The sequence below is a fragment of the Astatotilapia calliptera genome, chromosome 20 (assembly GCF_964374335.1).
Source record: "Astatotilapia calliptera chromosome 20, fAstCal68.1, whole genome shotgun sequence".
NCBI classification, from domain to species: domain Eukaryota; kingdom Metazoa; phylum Chordata; class Actinopteri; order Cichliformes; family Cichlidae; genus Astatotilapia; species Astatotilapia calliptera.
The window spans coordinates 13,967,671-13,992,446 of NC_137441.1; the positions used below are offsets into that span (position 1 = coordinate 13,967,671).

At 37.9% G+C, this 24,776-nt stretch overlaps 1 protein-coding gene across 2 annotated transcripts; it reads left to right on the top strand.

Annotated features, from left to right (window-relative positions):
• Positions 1–327: 327 nt before the first annotated feature.
• ren (renin) lies at positions 328–24,741 on the top strand. 2 transcript variants are annotated; one of them, XM_026154279.2, is made up of 10 exons: positions 328–465; positions 1,465–1,558; positions 20,357–20,504; positions 20,975–21,098; positions 21,286–21,404; positions 21,515–21,711; positions 23,316–23,438; positions 23,546–23,687; positions 23,782–23,880; positions 24,228–24,741. In XM_026154279.2, exons 3-10 carry the CDS (start codon positions 20,373–20,375, stop codon positions 24,387–24,389), a joined length of 1,098 nt encoding a protein of 365 aa, XP_026010064.1. In that variant the 5' UTR covers positions 328–465; positions 1,465–1,558; positions 20,357–20,372; the 3' UTR covers positions 24,390–24,741. The 2 variants fall into 2 exon arrangements, with proteins under 2 accessions (XP_026010064.1, XP_026010065.1); XM_026154280.2 differs by lacking the exons at positions 328–465; positions 1,465–1,558 and adding an exon at positions 19,511–19,947.
• Positions 24,742–24,776: the final 35 nt, after the last annotated feature.

Sequence of the window (24,776 nt, forward strand, 5' to 3'; positions counted from 1 at the left end):
GCATGCGTCCAGCTGCTACTCCACGAGGAAAAATCCTACCCGGCCCACACCTACCGGGTCCTAAGCTCCTCCCCGCCTGCCGGCCCGCAAACGGATTACAACGATCTCTGCGTCTAATCCCCCGCGAGATCCAGCCTGTTGTCTTTATTCACAAATAAAGGAAACACACAGTGGGGGCCGATTCTCTCTGAACACGAAAGAGCTGCATGTTTATTAGCGCTCTTGGTTCAAAGTCCAAAACCGGAAGTTATGTAACACATCATGAACCATAAACGGGTAAATTCAGTCACACCTTGGCTGTTAACTGGTGTTTCAATGCAGTACAAACTCAAGTTAAAACTGTACTTTACATTCAGTGGTGTCGCCTTAAGTTGTTAAAGAGTTCTGAAACACGAAAGATCCGCGTATAGTTAAATAAAATCGCCGCAGGAAACCACAAACAAACAACAAAAAGATTAATAAACGGTAAGTAAATGCCTTGACTTAAGAAAAAAAACTACTTGAGTATAATGTTATAGAACAATTATAGTTGGCATAGACTGACATTAACGAGTCACAGAAAAGAAAACTGGAAAAATGTATGATCAGCACAATTCAGTAAAACTTTATACATAGTAAAGAATTTAATGTGTTTTAGCATGTAATATTTAATGTGTTAACCAAACATATAAATCACAATCTGTAAAGTTAAACTAGATTATTAGTGGAGAAAACCAAATCCAGTGTTATTCTACATTTTTTACTCTACTAAAAAAATACATACAAAATATATAATTTTCAGCACTTATGATCTCAGAGGTAGATACATGTATTACTTTATGTCCCAGACAGCAAGCAGTTGCTGCTTATTAAGAATGTTACCCTTTTGTTGAGTTGGTGGTATAAACACTGTGGCTTGCAGGAATGTGCGAACCTGTGGAGGATGCTGCTTGGTCACCATTTCCAAGAACAATTCATAACATGCATTTTGGAAGTAAAAACCTAAAGTAGCAGTTTCATGAAAATCCTTGAAACAGATTCACAAGAGAGTACCAGAGCAACTTCCACCATGTTCCTGTCAACTTCAAAGAGAGGAAGTCACTCAAAACAATCAAAGAGAGTTTGGATCTCGCCACCAAACTCAGGCAGACTTAACTGTCTCACAAGCTTGTTGCCTAATCTTTGCAAGTGAAACAAGATATTTAAGTTAATGAGTCTTTTTTTTTTATTAACCTCACAAATAATTTTGTCTTTACTGTTGGGGGGAAAGTTTTTTTTTTTTCATTTTCTGCTTCCTTTGACCAAACAAAATGTGATTTTTGACATTTAAACAGAGTCCCAGTCAATGGACTGCAGTGTCCACATTCACATTACCTAGAGCAATGCTGTGGTTTCTGCAGTTTGGAAAAAAAGAGGAGGGATCAGGTGAGAAACACATGGCACAGCAAGGGAAAAACAGGCTCTCTGTGTTTCCTGCCTCTTCAGATAAAGTACAGTAACTGGCACTCTACCACTGTGAGGGCAGTGGCCTGGATAGCAGTGCATGAAAGGCAGCTTTCCATCCCATTTCATCTTACTGGTGAGTGCTGGGAGTCTTCATGGTGAGGCAACAGTGACACTTTTTACCTCTCCTGTTTATTTCATAAAGTGTTCGTTTCAAATGACCAGGAAATGGCATCAATCCTTTTCTTTTAAGATCTAAATTTACTTGATTTATAAATGTTTTTGCGTGTTTTACTATCATTTCCTCTGTGTGTTGCAAAGTGGGCTCATTTGTGATGGTCACACATCACATGACGTCACGGTCGGCCCGTGGCATAGGCCGTATAGGCAAATGCTAAGGGCGCCGTCCATCAGGGGGCGCCACGCCAGTGCCATAAATGTTGAAAAAAAAAAAGTTGGTACTATTAATTCTAAATACAAAAAATAATCCCACGTTAATTAAAATGCAAAGTAAAGTTTATTTAATAGAAACATTATTTGTTACAACATTACGCCCCCCCTCCCCGTATGATGCGCCCCCTCCCTTCCCGTATCATGGTTCCTTTTGGACGTCACCACATCAAAAAATCAACACAAGATGTCAAAACGGCCAAAACTGTCAGGTGGCCAGGGAAGAAAAAAGAGAAAAGAAGAGGAGGAGAAACGAGAAAAAGACAGAGGTAGGTAACGTTAGCCTACATGAAATTATTTGTCTGAATGTGATAGTAACCTAAATTTTTAGCATTAAGCTAATGTTACATGATTCGCTAATTGCTAATCAATAAATAGCTAGTTAACTGTTTTAACGTCAGTTAATATTGTGGAGAGGGCTAAATTGTTATGGAAAATGATAATGTAACGTTAGGTAATTACAGTACTCCCACCTTTCCCACCATTCCTCATTTGTGTTCATCTTTTAAGCAGGTGTTTTTTGTTTACATTGTTATTGCCTTCTGGTTAGCTAACGTTTACCCTGCAGGTAATAGTCACTTTTCCACCCCTGTATATATTATAGTTGTAAGCCTAGTTGTTAAAGTGCACATCATTAATGTTAATTAAGCAATATCACATGAGAGGGAATGCTGTTTTTTAATATGAGCACTGCTGTGATTCGGTCAAAGATAATCATAACATAACATTCTCATATGATATTATACTGTTACTTTGCATTCTGCTATTCAGCATTTCACTGTAATGATGACAATAAATTGAATCTAATCTAATTTGCATAAGAGTTAACATCATACATATATCTCTTTGGTTTTTCATTTATATTATATCATTTCATTTTATTCCTGGAATCATATGTTTTTATTATTAGACTTTAATACTCAGTGGTGTCACATACTCCTCTCTTCAGACGCACTGTTGAAGTTTCTAAATCCCACCCCTGGGCCATCTACCACATCTACCGCTGCTGCCTCCACTTCAGCAGCACAACCCACCAGTGATGCAGCATCAGCAGCACAACCCAGCCATGATGCAGCAGCATCAAGCGGTCTTCCTGTTGCCTTATTTATATTGTATTTTTAATTTATTTTATCCAACTTGTTGACACGTTTTATTGTGTTTATGTATGTAAAATTTATTGTATTTCATATATTCATTTTTTATTTTTTGTATTCATTTATTTATTCATATCTTTTTTTATCTTGTTAATTATTCTGATTGTGAATTTGCTTTCTTTAAGTAAAAAAAAAAAGGTCAAAGACAAAGCTATTCGGTTTCTTGTGAGTACATACACTACACTGCCGATGTAGGGGGGCGCCACCTAAAATCTTGCCTAGGGCGCCAGATTGGTTAGGGCCGGGCCTGCATGACGTTCTCAAAACAGGTGGGCGTGTGGTGGTGAAGTCAGCATAAATAGCTGCAAGTCATGGTGCATGGCACACATCCCTGGCACTGCTGTATTCTGAGTGGAGAGGTGAACTATTTCCTAGATGAAGAACTTCAGTTACATCACCATCTGAAACCTCCACTGCATATATATGTTTGTGGGCCTTGTCTGGAATGAAACAATGTACTGTACATGGTTCATTTGCTGTTTGATCACTTACAAGGTGAAAGAAAAATCAAAGAAATGCTGATTCAAGTTGCCAGTTTTCAAAAAATAAAATAAAGCTTAATGTTGCAGACACTTTTCATACACCCTCAAACCAGCAATCAAACCACATTTTACTGCATTTGTAAAATTTAAATGCCCTGAACACACACACGCAGATATTTTGAGTTATTTTAACTATTTCAACCTGTTCTGGGGGTAAAGTGGAGATTAGATTTAATGAGAGGTGTCAATAATTCATTTTCACACCAGACAATTTGACAGGCCAAAGATAATCAATTAAAAAAAAAATGTAAAGGGATTTTTTGGGACCATACCATTTTTTGTGTATACCATGATATACATATGACAGTCAAGTAAGTCAAATGGGAAACTCAATAAAATATATTGAGGTAGAATATGAAGTCAGGTGACAATGCCAAACCACTCCTGTCTTCCATGTAATGGCAGCTGTGGACATTAACCTTTTTGTTAAATGAAATATGCCAACATTTCAATTCTGGAGTTTTATTAAGGATATTACAAAACTTTATTTACTCTGTTGATTTTTCCCCACACAATTTATTGTTTATGTTGCAGATAAAGTTACCACATATCGTTCCTCACTCAATAAGTTTGTGACTGCATGTTGCAATATTATGCTGATTTATGTCCAGCAAATGCATCTGATCCCCTTTCATAATGTTCTTTAATAAGGAGCATTTCTTGTGTAAAGAAACAATTTCTTGCTTATGAAGGAGCATTATAGTAAGAAGACTTTTAGATTTACTATCTGTAATATTTTTTCCAGTGTGACTGCATCTGCCTCTGTCACTCCAATCCTCTGCGTGTTCTCCTTCACTACATCCATGAACTCCATCTCTGTGCTCTTTCTCTTTTCTTTTTTTTCTTCTGTTCAAGATCCTCTGTCCAGTGTATCTTCTATTCTTCTATCCTCTCAAACTTTGCCTTAAAAATGCAAAACATGAGCTGTTCCTGTTCTATACTCATTTCTAACTCTGTCCATCCTGGTCATTCCAAATGAAACTCTGCCACCTCCAGCTCGTCCTCCTGTCTATTGAACAGTGTCACTGTCTCTCAACCATAAATCACACTGCAGCAGGTCTCACTACCTTCTTGTAAACATTTGCTTTCACTATTGCTGCTGTATGCTTCTGTCACAAATCACCCCAGCCACTGTGCCTGAATGCACTTGCTTCTTCACCTCTCTTGTGCACTATCTGCTATTTGGATGTTTAAGTCCAAGTATTTAAACATGTCCATCTTCACTGCCTCTACTCCTCACATCTTTCCTGTTATACCCACCAACAGAACACGCTAACACTTACACAGTTTACATCTCCAACTGCGTAACTATTTTGCTTTGAATCCTTAGTAGAGGGTAGCTTCAGGTCTCTGAATAACATAATCTGGTTACAAAGTACACAATACATTATTAAAGTCTGACTGATTGCTAACATAACAGGGTGCTTTTGAGGCAAACAGACTTTCAAATTCTGAAGAGGATCAAGTGTGTGCATGTGTGTGTGCATGTGTGCGTGCATGTGTGTGTGTGCATGTGTGCGTGCATGTGTGTGTGTGCGTGTGTGTGTGTGTGTGCGTGCATGTGTGTGTGCATGTGTGCGTGCATGCGTGTGTGTGTGTTTGTGTCTGTATGCATGTGTGTGTGTGTGTGTGTGTGTGTGTGTGTGTGTGTGTGAGCATACTTTGAATTTGATTAAACTCTATAAAATCTTTGAACCCAAATTAAATAATGTACTTTTTGTAAGGCTTAAATCTGAAATAATGAGCAGTGTTACATAACTTTGCTGGGTTAAAGAATTCCAGCGCTACTGACAGAGAACATTTCTTTCTTTTTACTGGTGTACTTATTTTATATAATTGTCAGAGACCAAAACATAAAACAAAGGAGAGGTAAGAAACCCTTGACATGTGTGCTTTTTTTTTTTTTTTTTTTTACCAGTTGTACTCGTGAACATTATATGACATGTTAAAAGATGTTAATGTCAAATGAAAGCAAAAGGAAGAAGTATGCATGCCCTAAAGACAGCAATGCATAAAACAAACTCTTCCACACACTCTTGGCAGATAATGGTAAATGGCCTGTATTTATATAGCGCTTTACTAGTCCCTAAGGACCCCAAAGCGCTTTACATATCCAGTCATCCACCCATTCACACACACACATTCACATTCACACACTGGTGATGGCGAGCTACATTGTAGCCACAGCCACCCTGGGGCGCACTGACAGAGGCGAGGCTGCCGGACACTGGCGCCACCGGGCCCTTTGACCACCACCAGTAGGCAACGGGTGAAGTGTCTTGCCCAAGGACACAACGACCGAGACTGTCCAAGCCGGGGCTCGAACCGGCAACCTTCCGATTACAAGGCGAACGCCCAACTCTTGAGGCACGATCGCCCCTAATAATAATAATTAGATAACTCAACTCACAACATTAAAAATTTGAACAAACAGTTTCTTTTATATGAAAAGAAAGTAAAGTAAATCTCTTTGTTAATGACAAAGGCTTGACTGTGAGTGGTACATAAAGTTCACAATCAATACACAGCTGCTAAATGTTAACCAGCAAGTCAAAGATTGTACAGATTTCTTGTGGCCGCCAGGGCGAAAAATCTATCGTATCAAGGAGAGCGCGGCGTGCTAATACGAGGTGTTTCATTGAACCCCCCCATTGTTCGCTTTGTAAAGAATTCTCTTTCTTTAGGTGATCTGTTCAAAGTGCTTTTATGCATTGCACCATAAACACAAGTCCTTCTGCAAGTACATCCTTATTGTGCGAGTGCATTCTTTTACACATTGAATTAAATGTCATTACTTTGAAACTTTACCAATAAAAATATAATATATGAGAGGTAAAAAACTTTTATAGCCAGAAAACATGAGACAAAAGTTTATCTTTAAGTCTTTGTGCAACTTTGCAGGGGGTTATAGCCTACACCAGGAAAGAGGTGGCATACACTGATCCATCACAGAGACAAAGACAATCATTCACACCTACACCCAAGGTCAACTCAGATTTAGCTCTTAACCCTTTCACACATGTGGACAGCTATTCAAAGGCTGTTTGCTTGTATTTGTCTCAGTGTTGATGGTATACTTGCACATAAACCACTACACTGGACACTGATGTGTCCCTCCATACCCTGCCACCCATTTAATGTTACTATAGATGCATGATGTGTTTCATTGAAATTATTGTTATTTAACCCTGTCACGCATGAATTATGACTACCTCAATCAGGATTTTTTAGTATTTTTAAAAAAGTATTTTATTTTATTCATCTTTTCATGCCTAAAGATGAATAAAATACTCAAGAAAAAAATCCTGATTGAGGTAGTCATAATGCATGAAAGTGTTAAGATAAAAGGCATGTCTTTGGTGTGTGTGGGAGGCAGCATTGTTACGGTTTTTTAAATTTGAGTTTATCGGTTTTATTTGAGTTCACTTAGTTTTCAAAGTGGACTTTCTGCTTTCAATGTAGTTTTTGTTATTATTATGAAATGTGTGGTATGGTAAGCCAAAATTTAATAAGATCAGAACAATTATTACAAAACCTTAAACCTTAAATTATGTAGAAATCTCACTCTCAATAAAGAATCGTGGTAGCATAAGCCCTTCACAAGGTACTGCTGTCTAAACACAGATGAGAAAAAATCCCATCGACATAGATTTTACAAGTTGGGAGAGAGAAAGAGAGGAAAAAAATCAAATAGGCAGTGGAACTTTTCAAACATTTATATTTTAATCCTATCAGAATATTTTTTCTGTGTTAATTTTTAATTTTAGTTTAATTTGAGCTAACCTTGGTAGATCGAAATTGACATAGACACTAGCTAAACTGAGCAAGTGAAGGTTTAGGTGTTTAAATATCTACTGAAAAATGCTGAAAAACACTGACATACAGTACACTATGTAATAAAATTTTAGCTGATAGCATGCAGTTATCAATGAGTTGCCATTAAACAGTTTGGTTACTTTGCTTATAAAGTTGTTTTTGGTAAAATAAGCAACAAATCTTGTTTTACTCTTTTACTAACTGTCTTTTGTTGCGTAGTGATCTGGAACTCTTCCTAGGTGTCCAAACAATGACCCTTGGGTTTTCATTTCTCTTTGAAAAGGAGGGCAAAGCTTTTGATGTAGCTCTTGGAGCTGAATCTGGTAAGTGTGGTAGGTGTGTAGTTGTAATTATACTGCAGTTTAAAAATGTAACATTTTCAAATTATAGTAAGCAAGCAGAGTATTAAACCAACACCACAACATCCTTTGTGCTAAAAGTTCATAACAGAATAAGCTCATCTCTTGAAACTTACTTGACATGGTTTGTTTCTCCCAGAGGACAGTGAACTCTTTCAGAATGAAAACTGCTCATTCTGAACCTGTTAACAAAAATCCTTGCAAGCTTCAACATGGTGTTTTCTCTGCTCCATGAGCAAAAAAGGTCACAAAAAGGTCACTGCCGTTATCATCTGCATGTGCGTGACAGTGCAGTGCCATTGAAGTGGAACAGGATTAGTCTTGGAACTTTTTAACAGCAACATCCAGCAATTTGAAACACAGGAAAACTGGTGATTGGTCAAATATTCACTTTTTTCTTTTTAAACAAGGGAAATATCTGTCATGTTAGTTGCAAAACAAAAATCCAACTGATTCAAATCTAGTCTCCAACTGTTTGCTGCGGTTACTAGGCAGTGTTAACTTTTCTTCCCTTGCTTTTTTAAAGTAATAATTTCCTCTATGTAAATATACAGAGTTGTATTCATGTGTGTTATAAAGACACCAATTATAGCTGCTTTACATGTTACTGTGGAGGACAACAGTGTGAAATGTGGGCAAGCTGATGCCTTCTTGTGCATGTGAAAGAGATTAGAGCACAGATGAACAGCTGGTCATTGGACTTTGGTGAGATTTATTTCCGCTGCTCATGAAAAAAATGCCCACATGCCCTGGCTGTGCAATGCACACACTGTGCTTCATTTGTGTTGAGCTATATTGCTCTACATTTATGAGTATCTGAGAGCAAATGCATTTAAAAGCTGTATTTTAATGTTGTGAAAGTATTTTAAACAGACAACCTCTGAAAAAAAACTTGAAGTTTGAGCAAAGTCTTTGCTGAAAAGATGAAGTCTATGGTTATTTGAATTTCAAGGTTATATTTGAGGGGCATACTGTTTGTGAAGTGGGAGATCATGGGAAACAGACTCAGGTATACCTGCAAAAGATCAGAGGACCAGAGGGTTTGTTAAATAATGCAAATACCAATTGAATTCTCACATCACAGATGTCTCAGAGGAGACAAGGTTCAAGGTTCTTCCCTTTTAGAGAAGTTGGAGAAGTACATTCAATGTGTCACAGTTACATTTAAAACAAAAGTCTATATCTTATTTTAACATAGCAAAATTGCATGATCAGAACATAGAACACTGTTATTAAAATGCAATTTTCCTCGAGAAGTCTAAAATGGTTTTCATGTCCTGTCAGAACTCCTGCCTGTTTCACTCACTACAAGGTGGGTGTGGGGCCAGCGATGAAAGATGAAGAACTGAGGGCAGAACAACTTAGAATTTGTGATGAAAATGTTGACCTAACATTAAAAAGGTAGAGCATTACTAGGGTTGTACTATAGAAAGTGAGAGTAGGGCTGGAAAAAGACATGATGGCAAAGCGACATGAATTTTTATGCTGTGGATGTTGTACTTTGGCCATCCAACCCCCTCCCTTACATAAGATGCACGCTTGGCTGCGGGCGTAGAAAACAAGGCCTGTCCCCATGCATTGAGCCTTCCCCTTCACTGGCTCTTAACCATGCAGTACACAACAGCAGCAGACAGTGAGCAATATTGAATTATTCAGGCACAGAGAACATTGCAGCAGCGGAGGGAAGAAGCTCGTGTTGCCTTTAGTCTGGGAAACAGAGCAAAGAGATTTTAAAAAGACAAAGTTGGTTATTTATGCAAATTCTAATCTAGTGCACTGTTTGTTGTGAAATTGTTTATTCTGCACGTGTGGACACCTGTGACACAAGGTAAATGAATGTTGAATGTTAGAAAGCACTTAGGCATAGAAAAAAGCGCATGTATGAAAGTGTGTGTTTATTGGTGAATGAGTATAAAGCATTTTGAGTCCTTAAGCAGAGTAGAAAACCTCTATGTAGGAATCAGTTCAGTCCTTTTGTCCTGTAGCAGGCTATGTCTTCAAGGGTCTTTCATGTCATGAAATACAGTATATACCAGTTTGACTGTAAGGATAAAATGTTAGCTTCCAGGCAAAACAAATGTTTAAATCTAATATTTAAACTTGTTCCCTAGAAAGTACGGTATGTGGAAAGTAAGTCCACTGTGGAGTGCAGCAGTCAGTGGAAATATTAGATTTAAACTGGAGTTTCTCTCAGCAAAACACGTTATCCTTGTAGGAAAAGAGCAGACATCTGTGTGATCACAGAAAATATCTTTAATTGTAGAATCTGCTGCAGGATAAAAGATTGAAAAGTGAACTTTCAAATGTTGAAAGAAAAACTGTCACGGTTTGCCAAGGCAGGCCGTGTGGATTAATAACGGACCCAAGATGCAGACTGCTTAAGTGGAGGGTGAGCTTTATTTACAACCGGAGAAGTACAACAAAAAGGGGTGGCGAGAAACAGAACGGTAAAAACTCTAAACTGGGAAAACTAAACTAAACACAAAACCAGAGCACGAACGAGGGTACCTTGCAGGGAGAATGACCAGGAAGCCAGAGGAATAAACACAGAATGGCGGAGGGGAAATAATGCAGACGAACCAGCAACTACTAAGACAGAAAACACAACTTAAATACACTCAGAGAACACAGGGAGATTACACACTGGTGGGAAACACAGCTGGGAGTGATTAACATGACGAGACTAGGGAGGCAAACTGAAACACTCACATAAGACGCAGACCTTCACAATAAAACAGGAACTTACACATGAAAGGACACAAACTAAGAAACGCGGACTAGATACAGGAACACACGGGCAGAACAGAGTAAACACTAACCAGAGGAAGAACAGAACCAAAATCACGAAGAGAAAACACAAAACGCTGGGTCAAAAGGACCCAGGATCATGACAAAAACAGAGAATGCAGAAGTCACAAAATATTATAGTAAACACTGAAACTGGACTGATGGATTGACAAAATTATATGAATATTTTGTATTGTTTCTGCCCACATTGGTCTGAAAAAGTATCTTTTAATAATGCAAATGTTAATGCATCAATTTTAATAATGACTTTTTTATGTGATTTTAACTGTAGTAACATGTCAAATGCAGGTGTTTTAGCTTGTTTATGCACATAAAACATGACTTCACAAAAATAGCAAATCCACATAAGACAGGCAATCATTTTACTGAATCTAATTCTAACATTTTATAACAACGTCAGATACTGGATAAGTAAATATTGGATTTTTTTGCTTGACCCACATACAGTTTTCATAGAGCTGTTAACTCTTTTCCCCCACTTTATTCCTTTTTCTATTCTTACCAGCCTCTAAATACTGTAGAGCCATGCTACGTCCATTTGCAGCTTCGGTGTCGTCGCTTATTTTTGTGATTTGCACTTCATGTCAAACAAACAAATGATGGATGCGTAACATGAAGGGGGATTTTTATGTGCACAGAAAGGTTAGATCCTGGTTTATTATTTATTTTATTTTTTCAAAACAACAGCTAAACATTTTACCTTTCTTGGAAAAGTTAATACATCTGAGTAATCATTAAAATATAGCTATTGGCAAAATCTGATGCAGGATAAAAAAAAATATGTATTTTGCACATTACCATAAAAACTGTGTAAGGACCATCAGTGTGTATGTGAGCAAACCATGGAGCTACATACAGCCTGCAAAGGTTACTCAATACAACATGTCAAAGCTGAGCAAATTCAGTAAATAGTGACCCTATTGTAGAAATAATATTTGCTAATAAGGTTGTCATAAAAGAAAACATACAGTTTCTGCTGCAGTCAAAGGAAAAAAACAAACTCCACACTTTTTAAGATCTTTTAAGGCTGTTTATCTGCCAGTGCGTCATTGTGTAATGATAATCTACTTTTATTGTTAACTTCAGCAAGATTCTGAATACAGGCCATGAGGTTTCCAAAGATAAGTTAACTTACATCACTGGCATGCTCACAGACACATTTCCTGCCTCCAGACTAACACGTAACCACATATCCCAGTCTAATGCACTTTATTACCAACCACGAGATTCTCATCCCCCTCAGATCTCATGCTTGACTTAAAAATATTTCACCAAACAAGATAATATGACTTTCTTCCACCTCTACTCACAGATCAAAATAGGCAGCAGACAATCCGACTCAGCTGCTGGCACAGACCACAAATTATGATGTATTTTTCAAGAACAGTGAGCAGTTTAGACCTGATATTCTTTCATAGAAGAATTCCAGTGTTTCACTTTGTCGGCTATTTTTATGGTGGCTAAGCTAATCGGGTATTAACTTGAGGTTGTTCTCCTTTGAAAAGAAAAGCAAGCTCTGGAGTTCTGGAAGGAGGAAGTTAGTGAAGCTGTTTAGGCAAAATCAGATTTACTGTTTGATCAGCTGTGTGACTGCCTGTCTCAAAGGAGTGTGACACAATCTTTGAAAGAGAGGAGGCCATGTTCAGCTCATGGCATACAATGAAGAATCAGTTGGCATGGATGTGTCTTTTTTATGTTAAATAACATTAGCTGTCTAGCTTGCTCTGTTTATGATGCATCTGTTAATCCTCCAAAGAATTTAAGCATCAGCTTTGTTTTAGGTATTGTAATCAAAGTTATGATTAAACAACAGTTTGTCTGATTTAAATAATATGGTAAGCTTCAGAGAAACCATAACATTTCATACTATGTTTTAATTTCCTGTGATTAATTATGTTGTGTGAAATATAAGTTAACAATATTTTTTACTTTTATGGCACTGATAATCTACATAATGAGAACTGATAGCATTTTTTAAAGTAAAAGTCTTCCCAGGAGTTAACATCCAAGCAAATTCACTCCAAAGTCAGACTGTGCAGAGAAACTGCAAAAACTCAAGAGCAATAGACACCACAGGTGTTAGTTAGAGTGTTAAATTTAAAGGTTCACTGCAGTACAGTTAGAAAAAGACTGAACAAGCATGTCTTGTTTGGAAGAGGTGCCAGGAGAAAGCCTCTTCTCAATAAAAAGAACATGGCAGCACAGCTTGGATTTGCAAAGTTGCATCTGAATAAACTGCAAAACATCCGGAACAATGTCCCTGGGACAGACAGGACCAAAGTGGAGATATCTGGAAAAACCACACACTGTCATGATTTCTTCTCCCTTCTCCCTGCGTCTCTTTCTCTCTCACTCATTTTTTCTCCATAGCTTCTCTCTCTAGCCCCCTTTCTTTCGCTGCTTCTCTTTTTTTTTACACTGAGGTTGTGGGCTGGCTCTCCTCGATGGACAGCCTACAGGGAGAAGATCCTTTCTTCCTGGGCTCTCACCTTCACACCTGTTCTGTAGTCGTTCATCATGGTATTTAGGACCGGCTTATGCAGGTACTCCCCACCGGATCGTTAGCACCTTTGTGGATGGTAATTGTGTTTCACTGTGTCTTCATCTACAGTAGCCCTTGTGTTATGGACTTTTCAACCCTGTTTTCTTGTCTGTTCCATAGTAACCTGTCTGAAGTCCAAATTACTGCAGAGGTTCCATGAATTCCATGAAAACCCACTCATCAAAATAAAAACATAATAAATAATAAAATATAATACAATTGGAGCACCAGATAGAAATTTGAAAAAAAAGAAAAGAGAGAAAGTACAGAGATGAGCCACAATTTATAGACTGATTATATGAAAATTAATTTAAATCCACTCATCTGAACTTTCCAGTTTGCCTCCTTACCTGTAAGGAAAAATACTTACCTGTAACTCATCTGCATGCCTACCCTTGAATCCCTCTTCATCTTCATGGATTCCCGTCAGCCTGCCAGCTGCTCTTCTGAGTCACCTACTTTCCAACTTAGTCTTTATAGAACTGTAGTCTTTTAAGCCAATATATTCTATAAAATCATAAAAACCAAAAGTTGTTTCTGCATATAAAGAAATGTAATGTGAGCATTCTATAGTGAGTGTTGGTAGGCTGGGTTTATTACATTTGGGCAGAGCTAGGCCCTTGTCTTTGCTCCCAGTCTCTTTGCAAAGCTGAGCTGGCAGCTAGCTCCTAAGCCACCCCTCCCTTCTTTTTATTTTGCTCCCAAGAAGCCAGACTTTCTTCTAATACAATGAAGTGGCCTTGAGCAATAGTTCTCCTGTTTCTCCAGTTTTCTGAAGTTCTTTCAAAGTTTTTATATTGGCTGCTTTTTCACAGATTTTCAGTCCAGTCTTTGTGTCTATAAAGTTTCATAAATGAGAGTAGCTACAATAATGGGTACAAAGCATTTGTTCCAACAAAGTGATTCCCTAATAGATAATTAGCTTAGGTTAGCTTAACTTATATCATATATCAGGATGCCGTGCCTAACTTCCATGTATTTTACAGAAAAAGTATTTTACTTTTATGTAGACTCGCTACTTACAATGTAATTGTTTCTTCTTTTCTCTAAAATATATTAACTTATGCAGTACTAAAAATTATTTACAGAATAAATTTACTTACAGTATAAGTATTTATTTGCTTCCTGTAAAAACCAATGTAATTATATTTAATTAAAGGGAATTATGCCCTCAGTCACGGGCTGTATTAAAGGGAGTTACCAAATAAACTCTTGAACATAGTTGAAGGCATGTCAAAATGAACATATTAGTTTAGCCCAACTGATTGTTAAAAATGGAGCAAAGACTTAAGGCAGTCTGAGAGTGCTTTACTCTGGTCTGATGTCACAGTTTTATCTATCCAGCACTGTGTTTCTGGATGAGTAATGACAGTCACAGTAGCAGCAGAGGAAAAAAACAAAAAACAGGCACACAAGACAGATAACAACAATCAGACTGATACAATAAGAGATTTCCATTGTTCTCCTTCAGAGATGAGTCAGCCCATTATTGTTAACGCCACACAGAGGATGTTTGGTGAGTGCAAGGATATGTGTGCTTGTTGTCCAGGAAGTCACAAAGCTAAGCAATTAGAGGAGGATGTCTTTTTTAAATGAGGATATCCTGTACACACAATCCTGCTGTGATTGCAGTAACCACAACATCTTTCAGCTTGCTATTCTGTAAAAATGTAATGGATTTGACAGATACTGCATTTAATGCTTGTTATTATATTAAGAATTAAAAATGGCACTTATTTAAAAAGAGTGAAAGAGCATAAGAATTGGGGAACTTGTTAAACGTTTGTTTATGAGGTTTGTGCTCTGTCATTTACAATTTTGTTTTGAGTCTTTCAAGATTGTCTTTGTGTGGTCTGTATACTTTTACCTTTACATTTTTTGTATCCATGTTGCCATTTGTGAGTTTGTTTTCTACTTGATTACATGTTACTACTACTGATTGATGTAGAATGTAAGCCATACTATACAACCTATTAGTCAATCAGTGTATTTCCGGTGTGGTGGTTTAATAAAATATGTTTATCTGTTATGCCTCTATTTTACATCAAGCATATGATGTCTAAATGAAAACCTTTTGTATGGTGTTGAATGAGGATTTATTTGTTGAACTAGTTTTAGCATCCAGGCCTGCAGAGGGCCCTAACAATACAAAATGTGACATCATAAAGCATCACCGTGTGAAATCACACGTAGAAGACCAGTGAATTAAACATGTTGGATGAGTTACTCATCACTAGTAGTTTCATTAGGAGATGTATTAGCAGTAGCTGTAGTGGTAGGAGTAGAGTGGTAGCAGTGGTGAGGAAGTATCTATCTATGCACTCCACTACCACCAATTAACATACGTTGGAGTAATTCAGATGTACAGTATGAGCCAAGCAAGTACCAACCAGAGCTGTTTAACTATAATTAAGGTACTGTGTGACTGCTGTTATTCATTGATCCAGGTGGATGGGCACACTGTGTTGAGTCGCAAACGCTGAGCAGCAAAACAAGTGCAGTTGCCATGGTTTCTGGTGTGTTCTCCAGCTGTTTTATCCTAACAGTGCACCTGCTTCCTAATAGAGCTCTCTGGGAATTGCAGTTAATGTTGATAGAGCGCAAAACTTTTTTTTTCCCACAATATCTTTTCATATCTCGTCATCTAACTCCAGTGAGCTTGAAAATAACCTTTTTAGACAAGCCTTCTTTTAATTTATTTAAGTAGTTTTTGGGATTATTTTTCCCATTTAATGATGTACATTGTTAAGTTTGTTATGTTCTTCTCTTTGGGTTTCAGTTGTGATGATTTTCATTTCCTGCTTTACTTTGATAGTCATTTGTCTCTAGTCTCATGTTTAGTTTTGCTTCTTCCCTCCTGTCTTGATTGTCATCACCAGCTGTTTCCAGCTGTTTCCAGCTGTTTCCGCTTCCCTTGTTAGTGGGCACTGTCTTCCTGTGTATATATTGTCCTCTACTTCTCCCTTGTTGTGTTGTATTTTTCCTCTGTGTTTTCCCTGGGCTCCTTGTACTTTGGATGTTATACCTCAGTTTTGTTTTTGTTTTTGTCTTTTGGGTGTTTTGTTTGTTTGTTTGTTTGTTTGTTTGTTTGTTTGTTTGTTTGTTTGTTTTACTTTTCCAGACAAATAAATGTCTCACTTGTTGTTTTTTAACCTTTTTTTGCTGTATCTTGCATTCAAGTCCAAGCATTCTGCACTCCACATTTGTTTCTTGGGACAGGCTGCTAGTAATACTAGTTGTTTTTTTTCTAATAAGTCGTCTGTTAACACTGTGCATCCCTTGAGTTATACCATTCTATGCTTAAATTATAAATGTATTATAAATATTTTAGAATGGAAAAGCTTGAATATAAAGAACAGGGATTTTCAGACATCATGTCAATTCTTTTGGAGGTAGCTTGTCCCAGTGCAGCTTAAAGATGAGTCTGGACAGTCTTTATCTTGAAGTGTAAGGATGAAGACACACGTGCATATCCTACAAACAGTCTCACGGAGATTAATAAGTAATGTTTTTCTTCTGAGTTGCATGTGATCAAAGAACAGGAAGAACTCCTGAGAGTTGTCCTAGTGGATTTTTCAGTCAATTGCTGCCCTCTGCTGGTCGGAAATCAAGCAGCAAAAAGGTCTAAAAAAAAAACCCCTGCTCCTTAGTGAAAATTCAAGCACCAATTCAGGACGATAACTCCAACTATCAATATATAAAATAAAAACAAAATGTGTAAGATCAAATGTAATCATACAACCAAGCTTTTGAGGATGGCTATCAATCTGTTGTACATAAAACATGATTTTACTGCCACCTTTGATCTCAATTTCGACATTTTTTACCTCCTGATGTGAAGACTGCCCCACATATTTTCATACATATTGTCTCCAGATGGAATCACAGACTCATCATTCCTAATTTGAAGTTCATGGATTTCAAATGATGAAAACATAACTGGGTATAAAATCTGTGAAACCAAATTGTTGTTCGCTGCTCTTTTGTAGCTAATTATATGAACTAACTAATTAGAAAAAGTGACATGTCGCATTTATATGCATGCCAGATGGGCAGAATGTTGCATTTTTGTGGCTTTGGCAGTCAGGCTTATTTGTTTGAGTGATAACTTCCTTGAGTCTTGTTTCCTGCTAACAACCACTGCTCTGCTTCTTATCATTCTTGTTATGAGAGATAACACAGTCCCTACGCAACCGTGCTATAGCTTCTCGCACGAATTCTGCCTCTGATATGCATCTGTCAGCAGGAACACATTTGAGGTTTGCTCAGTTGCACCTTTTTCAACAGCTTTTATTATACGGTTCTGAGTAGTTCTGCATGACCAAAGTCTAAATTTTGGCTTGAAGTGAAGGCCTACAAGGAAATATTAATGACATACAAAAAACAAATATAAAACTGATATAAATTGTTATGCAGGAGATAATCTTACATTTCCCATGTGCACCAGTGGAGTAGCCTAAGTGAAGAGGTGGGAGGCCATGCAGCAGTGACGCATGGGTCTCCCTAGGCAGTGTGGGAAAGAAACTTATGGGTATCCATTTAACCTAGCTGGTCAAGAGTCAGGTGTCTGTGAGATTGCCAAAGTGCACTATCAAAACCTGCTTGTAAGGCCTAATGGTATTAAAGAATAAACAGGCATGGGCCTCCTAAGTAATATGTGTCTTAAAAATGTAAAAACTGATGGTAATACTTGTCCATATCCTCCTCTTTATCCATTTTTATTTTTTTAAAACAAGCCTCTGGTAAAACTGGTAAATGGATAATAGTTTGGTAATACTTTCACCACAGCAGCTCTATTAGACAATAATAATGTGTTTATGGCTTTTTGCACATGTGCCAAGAAGCCAAAAAAATCAATCATTAAAGCTTTGAACCTGCAGTAACTTATTTTATTGGCCACTTGAAACAGTTGTAAACACAACAAGATGCATATAAGCCTGACACACTCCCCTTTCTCTTGCTTCTATTTGCTCTGATTTTGATCTCTATAGCAGCTGAATGCTGCTTTGTGTGGAATTGCTGGTGTCTAAATGTATCTGCATTTGCAGTAAGAGTGAGCCAAAGCAGTAATGCTCGGCCGGATGTATAAACGATGGGCTTAAACTCCCCATAAAGCCCCGTAAAGCTGAGGAGAGCTGCAGATTCAGCTGAAAAGTCTTTTTATGTTTTTATTATTGTAAATCATCCCTTTGTCACTTGTCATCACTATGAAAAAAAGCATTTATTTAGAAAGTATGCTGGTAATAGTGGCGGTAGAATCTTCCAGTGTTTATTAAGCGAACATAGTGCAATATAACTCTGCTGTAAATCATCTCTGCCTCTATAATCTGTATGAAAACATGGCATCATTCCCTGGAAGATCTGTCAACAGGGAGTATCTCAGCTGCTGACCTCTGGCCTCTGTTACGGTTGTCTGAGCTTGCGCCAGACATGGACCTCCACATATCTCCTGGCTTGACTTGGTGGTCAGCACAGTACCAACTCACCACACAGCTGTGACAGGCAAGATACCATGGGAATCCTCCCTGTGGTAAAACCCAGTAAACACTTGTGGAGCAGGGAAATTATTTTACTGCTATTGGTAAATAATCATCATCATTACCATTGCATTAATAATATAATCTGCAGCATTGATATTGTATTCAGAGGTTTAAACAGTGTGTGTCTTTCAGAAAGACTAACTGACTGTTTCACATAGAAGAAATTCAAAGGTGTGTTAAATGCAGACAAGCATCTTGTTTCTTTTATCATTATTCTTATCATTGTTTTTGTTATTTTCAAGAACAAAACCCCATCTAATGTTGACACAGCTGGCTTCCCAAAGGGTCATTCATCACTTGCCAGAAAATTAATATTAATATTATTTAATATTATTTTTTTTAGCATTTGCCTTTATTAGATAGTGAGAGAGGAAGACATGCAGCAAAAAGCCACGGGTCAGACTCGAACCCAGGCCACTACTTTTGGGCCACGTGGCATATCAGTACCTGCTCACTCACTGAGTTACACAGGTGCTCAATTTCTCAATTTTGTCTTGACTGTCATGTGTTTTGACAAAGACATCACCTATGACCTATGTAAATGGTTGGTTCAATAAATGTGAACATTTTTCAAAAATGCACTTCTTTAATCCAAAGCGAAAGGGAACCATTTGTAGGTGTTTATGAGGGTTATTACGGATTAGATTTTCTGGTCTGGCCTGCTTCAGATCACACTGGGCCGGCTACCCATGATCAAAAACTAATTTTACACCCCTGATCTAATTAAATGAAATCATCAGCAGGTTAGAGAAATAATGTAAAAGTGCACAGCGAGATCTGGATTTAACGTGACTTTAGTAAACAAGCTAATCTGTCCTGACAACTCAAAGCATCATTTGGTTGCTTCGAATTTTCTCACAGCCCTTCACACAGGGTCTCCAGGTTACCTACGTCACTAATATGCAGACCTCTTCACCCCTGCTTTCTGTCATCAGTGTTTCTTAAGGGGTCAGAGTTCACATCTTTCACTGGGACCTGTTTATCACAGAAGAGGTTGTGTGATCAAGGCAGAGGGGTAGAGTGCAAGGTGGGGGGAGGGAAGAAGGGCTTGTTTTCCAGTGGTCACCTCCAGGAAAGCTCCCAACCAGAGCCAGGCCCATGGGTGAGAGCACTTAAAAGAGGGCATGGTATAAAAAGAGTTGAGGTGCACGACATCGGAGAGAGCGAGAGAGAAGAAGAGCCAGGAAAACCAACTTTTATATACAGAACCGACATCAGTGAAGTCCGAGAAGTCGCCATGGCACTACTGATGAATCAGTGGATATATTTGGTTGCTCTATCACTGACAGTGACCACGAGCCATGCTTTGAGAAGGTAAAAAAAAAGAAAAGAATCATTTACATGCCTACCTGATTTGCTTAAAGGATCTAACTCGCTGGATTTCTGCACCAGCATTATAGATAACATTCTGGAGAAACGTAATGACAGTAAACCATAAATTATATAAGGACATGAAAACAAATGTGTTTTATTGATTCATTACAAAAGCTAATGATTTCAGCATTTGGGTTCACATGTGTTTTTGTTCATCTGATTGGCTGGGTGCTGAGAGCAAAGCGGTCTGTACTTTGTTAAAGGTTCATACTGAGATTATCCCCAGACATATGTAATAGATACATAGCACAGAAAATAAACTCCATGTACCTCTTTAACATGACCTTAGCTATCGAGTTTGCTCTTTGCATTCATTCAGAATGTTTCCTCTTTCCCGCTCTGGTTCCAGAATTGCCCTGAAAAAGATGCCATCTATCAGAGAGACTCTGCAGGAGCTGGGAGTTTCTGTAGAGCAGGTGATGACTGAGCTGGCCCAGAAGAGCATAGCTGACACCAACAACGGAACTGTTCCCACGCCGCTAACCAACTATTTGGATGTGAGAAACCTTAATGTGATCCATTGATTAGAGCTACAGATGATACATGTGATAGAAAATGTAGCACTGAAACCACCTGCGTTTTCTATTTCAGTTCTGAAGATAGATACAGACTTTAACCTCTATGATTAAAGGTTTCATCTCTGCTCTTGGATGAGCATTGAGATGTCTTCACGACAACAGCAGATGAACTTGCTTTTGAATTAGCCTCTTGAAATATTCTCTTTTTATGAGTCAGACTTTCCACGTTTCTCTGTCATTGGCCTTAAAAGTGACATTTAACATGTGGGAAAACCTTTGAAAAACTATTCTTTTTTTTCTTTTTTCTTTTTTTCTTTTTTTTTTCTTTTTTTTGGGGTTTTTTTTTGGGGGGGTTTTGTGTTTTTTTTGCTTTTTTAAAAATTATAAAACACTGGAATGAAAAACTATTCAAACAACAATGACGTGGGACATTTTTCCACTTCCAATAGACGCAGTACTTTGGAGAAATCAGTATTGGCTCTCCGGCCCAGATGTTCAATGTGGTGTTTGACACAGGCTCAGCCAACCTGTGGGTGCCTTCGCAAAGCTGCTCACCGTTCTCCACTGCCTGTTGTAAGTGTACATATTCAAACATTTTTTTCTGAACTTAGTGAACTTAATGAACTGACAATATGCCAACATTAGTTTATGCTCACTGGCCAAATAAAAAAAAATAGATGCAATATTTTAGGGAACATTGTTCATTAAAACTTCCCAGGTAAACATTCGCTGTTGGACTTAAATGCTTAAATACTTTCAGTTACTCACAACAGGTATGATGCTTCCAAATCCCGGACTTACATTGAGAATGGAACAGGATTTTCCATCCAGTATGCCTCTGGAAATGTCAGGGGATTCCTGAGCGAGGATGTGGTTGTGGTGAGTTTCAAGTCTGAAACCTACAAATTAAATGGGTTTTGTTTCTTTTTTAAACTTCCTCTTGCACACTACACTTTAAACTTTTGATTAGCAGTGTTTTATTGCTGCAGGTTGGTGGCATCCCAGTAGTGCAAGTGTTTGCTGAAGCCACGGCTCTGTCTGCCATGCCCTTCATCTTTGCCAAGTTTGATGGAGTGCTGGGGATGGGATACCCCAACGCGGCCATTGATGGCATAACCCCAGTGTTCGATCATATCATGTCTCAACACGTCCTCAAAGAAGAAGTTTTCTCCATCTACTACAGCAGGTGGGTATAAGTAAATCAACTGAACTGACATTTTATATGAAAGGCTTTTGCACGAGGAAAAAATAATAATGACAATAATTTAGATGCTGAAGAAAATGTATCAAGCTGTCAATGATATTTATGCTGCAGTGAAAAAATGAACTTGCTGCCAAGTGTTGAATTGATCAATCAGAGAGAAAAACACTATAACTATAAATAATGTCTCGTCAGGACATCTGTTAGATTTTAGGATCACGTTTTTTCAATTTCTGCTTGTTGAGCTGAAAAAGTTAGAATTAGAAGAAAAACCCAAACTTGAAGAAGATCATACGAAATGGATTTGGATCTGTGTGAGACACAAGGGTGTTGTGAGAAAATAGACAAAAAAATTTATGTGTATTTTCTCATAGTTCTTTGTCATTTATTATACTTGGTTATATCCAGAATAAACCAGTTGAAAAAATATTATGATGTTTTCTTTTACTGTGGGAAGCGCCATACGAAAGAATCAATTTAAGCTAAAAGAACGTCCCATATGAAATGAAATAGTGAAAAGATATAATAAATGTTTTGTGTTTTATATGTGTTGGATGTCTCATGAAACATGCATCAACCCATGTTTTACTCATGAAATTTGCCTCTTGCATTTTTATGTAAGATTTAAGAAGTAGGTATAACTCAAATAAACATATTAAAAATTGAGGTGCCTTCATGATTAAGTTGTAAACGATCTTTATTTACTGTCAGAGGGAATTGGATTTTTTGTTATTATTTACAGAAGTTTGCAAAAATCTTGAGCCACTCCTCATCACTCTACATTTTGCCAGGAAAGTGGTAAATATTTGCAGCGTTTGATTGTAATGTAAGACATGTGAAAACCAGTGAGTTTGAAAGTTAATACTGGTATCACCTGTCTTCGTTAAAACAGCCTAAACTCTCTTAGGCAGGATTTTTCTAAGTAGTCTTCAGAAATAGTTCTTCCGGCTTCTTGAAGGATATTTAACGCTCTTTGTAATGGGGCATGGACTGTGATGCTGTGCAGGTGAGTTCATCTCACCTGCACGGCATCTACAATCACGCCTCGCCGGCATCTCTGAAATTTTTCACAGATAATGAAATGGGAACAAACTGTGCTTTTGCAAGACGCTTAATAACACGCCCAAAGCTTTGATTGTGATTTGGGTGTGTTCTTTGTTCTGAGTTGTCGGTTATGTGTGTTCATCCCTTGAGTTAGATGCCATTTGTGTGCTTGAATGATTTATAGGTCAGTGTTAAATGGCTTAAAAAACAAACAAATAAAAAAGCAACACAAAAAAACATTCACCTGGACTGAAGCACTGGACTGAAAGTGAGTGAGAAAGAAGCACATGTCCAAAGAAAATTTTTGAAAGATCTTCAGAAATCCTGGAACAATATTGCTCAATACCAATTTCAAAAGCTACAAGAAAGTCTGACTGCTTGGAAACAAAATATAAAGAAATGTGGGGTGGCTCAAGTCTTTTGCACAGTACTGTATTTTTAATATGTGATATAGCTCAGCAACCTGTGTGAACCAGCAAAATTACAATTTCTACTGTCAAAGAGAAAATGCACAACTTTAAGGGTATTTTGTTTATCATTTTCAGGGACCCAAAACGCTCCCCAGGCGGAGAGCTTGTCCTCGGTGGAACAGATCCAAATTACTACACTGGAAGTTTTAATTATATTAACACCAGACAGACAGGCAAATGGGAACTTACCATGAAAGGGTATGATCTTTATTTGCTATCATGTAATGTGTTTTCATGAGTACAAAGGTGCAGCCATTCAGAAAGTACATGTGTTTTCATTTCTACCTCCTCTTTCATTCTTTCAGTGTTTCTGTGGGGAGGGAGATGATGTTTTGCGCAGAGGGCTGCACAGCTGTGATCGACACGGGCTCCTCCTACATCACAGGCCCGGCCTCCTCTGTGTCCGTGCTGATGAAAACCATCGGAGCACAGCTGGATGAAAGTGGAGTAAGCTTTTACACACGCAACACAGTTTCCCACAAAAAAGCATGTTTGCAGAAATTCATGAGTTGTCACCAACTATTACTCTGTTGTTCGCCAGTACAAAGTCAACTGTGATACTGTGAAGACGCTACCCAGTGTCACGTTCCTCCTCGGTGGCCAGGAATACTCGCTCACACAGGAGGATTATATATTATGGGTGAGAGTGTTGATGGATGCTGAACTGTATTAACATAGGCATGCATTGTTCAAACGTAAATCAGTTCATTTACCCAAGTACTACAGCCAAGTACAATGTTGTGGTACTTGCACTTTAGTGACGTATTTCTATTTTTTTAAATAAATTTTTGCAGCACTACGTGTATTTTAATTCTGCTGTTGTGAATTGTAATATTAGGCTTATAAAATATGAAAATTAAGGACCACAACAGTAATCCCTTTATGCAGATAATACTTTTGAGTACAATTTTAATAGTAGACATTTACTTCTAGCACTTTGTTTGGTGTGTTATTGTGTTATAATACATCTGTTCTTTGTGGCTCCAGCAATCACAGATCGAAGGGGAAGTCTGCACCGTTACCTTCAGGGGCTTGGATGTGCCGCCTCCTACAGGTCCCATATGGATTTTGGGAGCCAACTTCATTGCACGCTACTACACAGAGTTTGATCGCCGCAATAATCGGATAGGGTTTGCCACAGCAGTCTGACAGGAATTTAAATATTCACCACATTCTTCTGTTTTCTTGTTGTTTTCGTTGCTGTCTCCCGATGTTTTTAATTTTAGTCCGGGTCTTCCCTTGCTTGTTTTTTACGTGAACACATGACCTGAATAATATTAAAGAAATTGTAAGGAATGTCATCCTCACATTTCTTGCATGCATGCATGCATTTCTATTCTATATTTGGGAATCAGTTGCACTAAACCCCTTCTGAAATGCATTCACCAACAAATACAATGTTTCTTTCTGTGTGACTTGCTTCTTGTATTTGTCATACAGCCACAACCAAATTATATATATATTGTTCTGACGAAATAATAAAATTGAAGTTTCAACTTGAGTCTAAATTTGCTGCATTTTTTCCTTCTAGGTCTG

Bases quoted from the DNA above. Each gene is read 5' to 3' on its own strand.
- ren (XM_026154280.2), top strand. From the start codon at position 19,871: ATGGCACTACTGATGAATCAGTGGATATATTTGGTTGCTCTATCACTG. The intron at 21,099-21,285 runs GTAAGTGTACAT...AAATACTTTCAG, and splicing joins ACCGTTCTCCACTGCCTGTT to TTACTCACAACAGGTATGAT. The intron at 23,688-23,781 runs GTAAGCTTTTAC...GTTGTTCGCCAG, and splicing joins CACAGCTGGATGAAAGTGGA to TACAAAGTCAACTGTGATAC.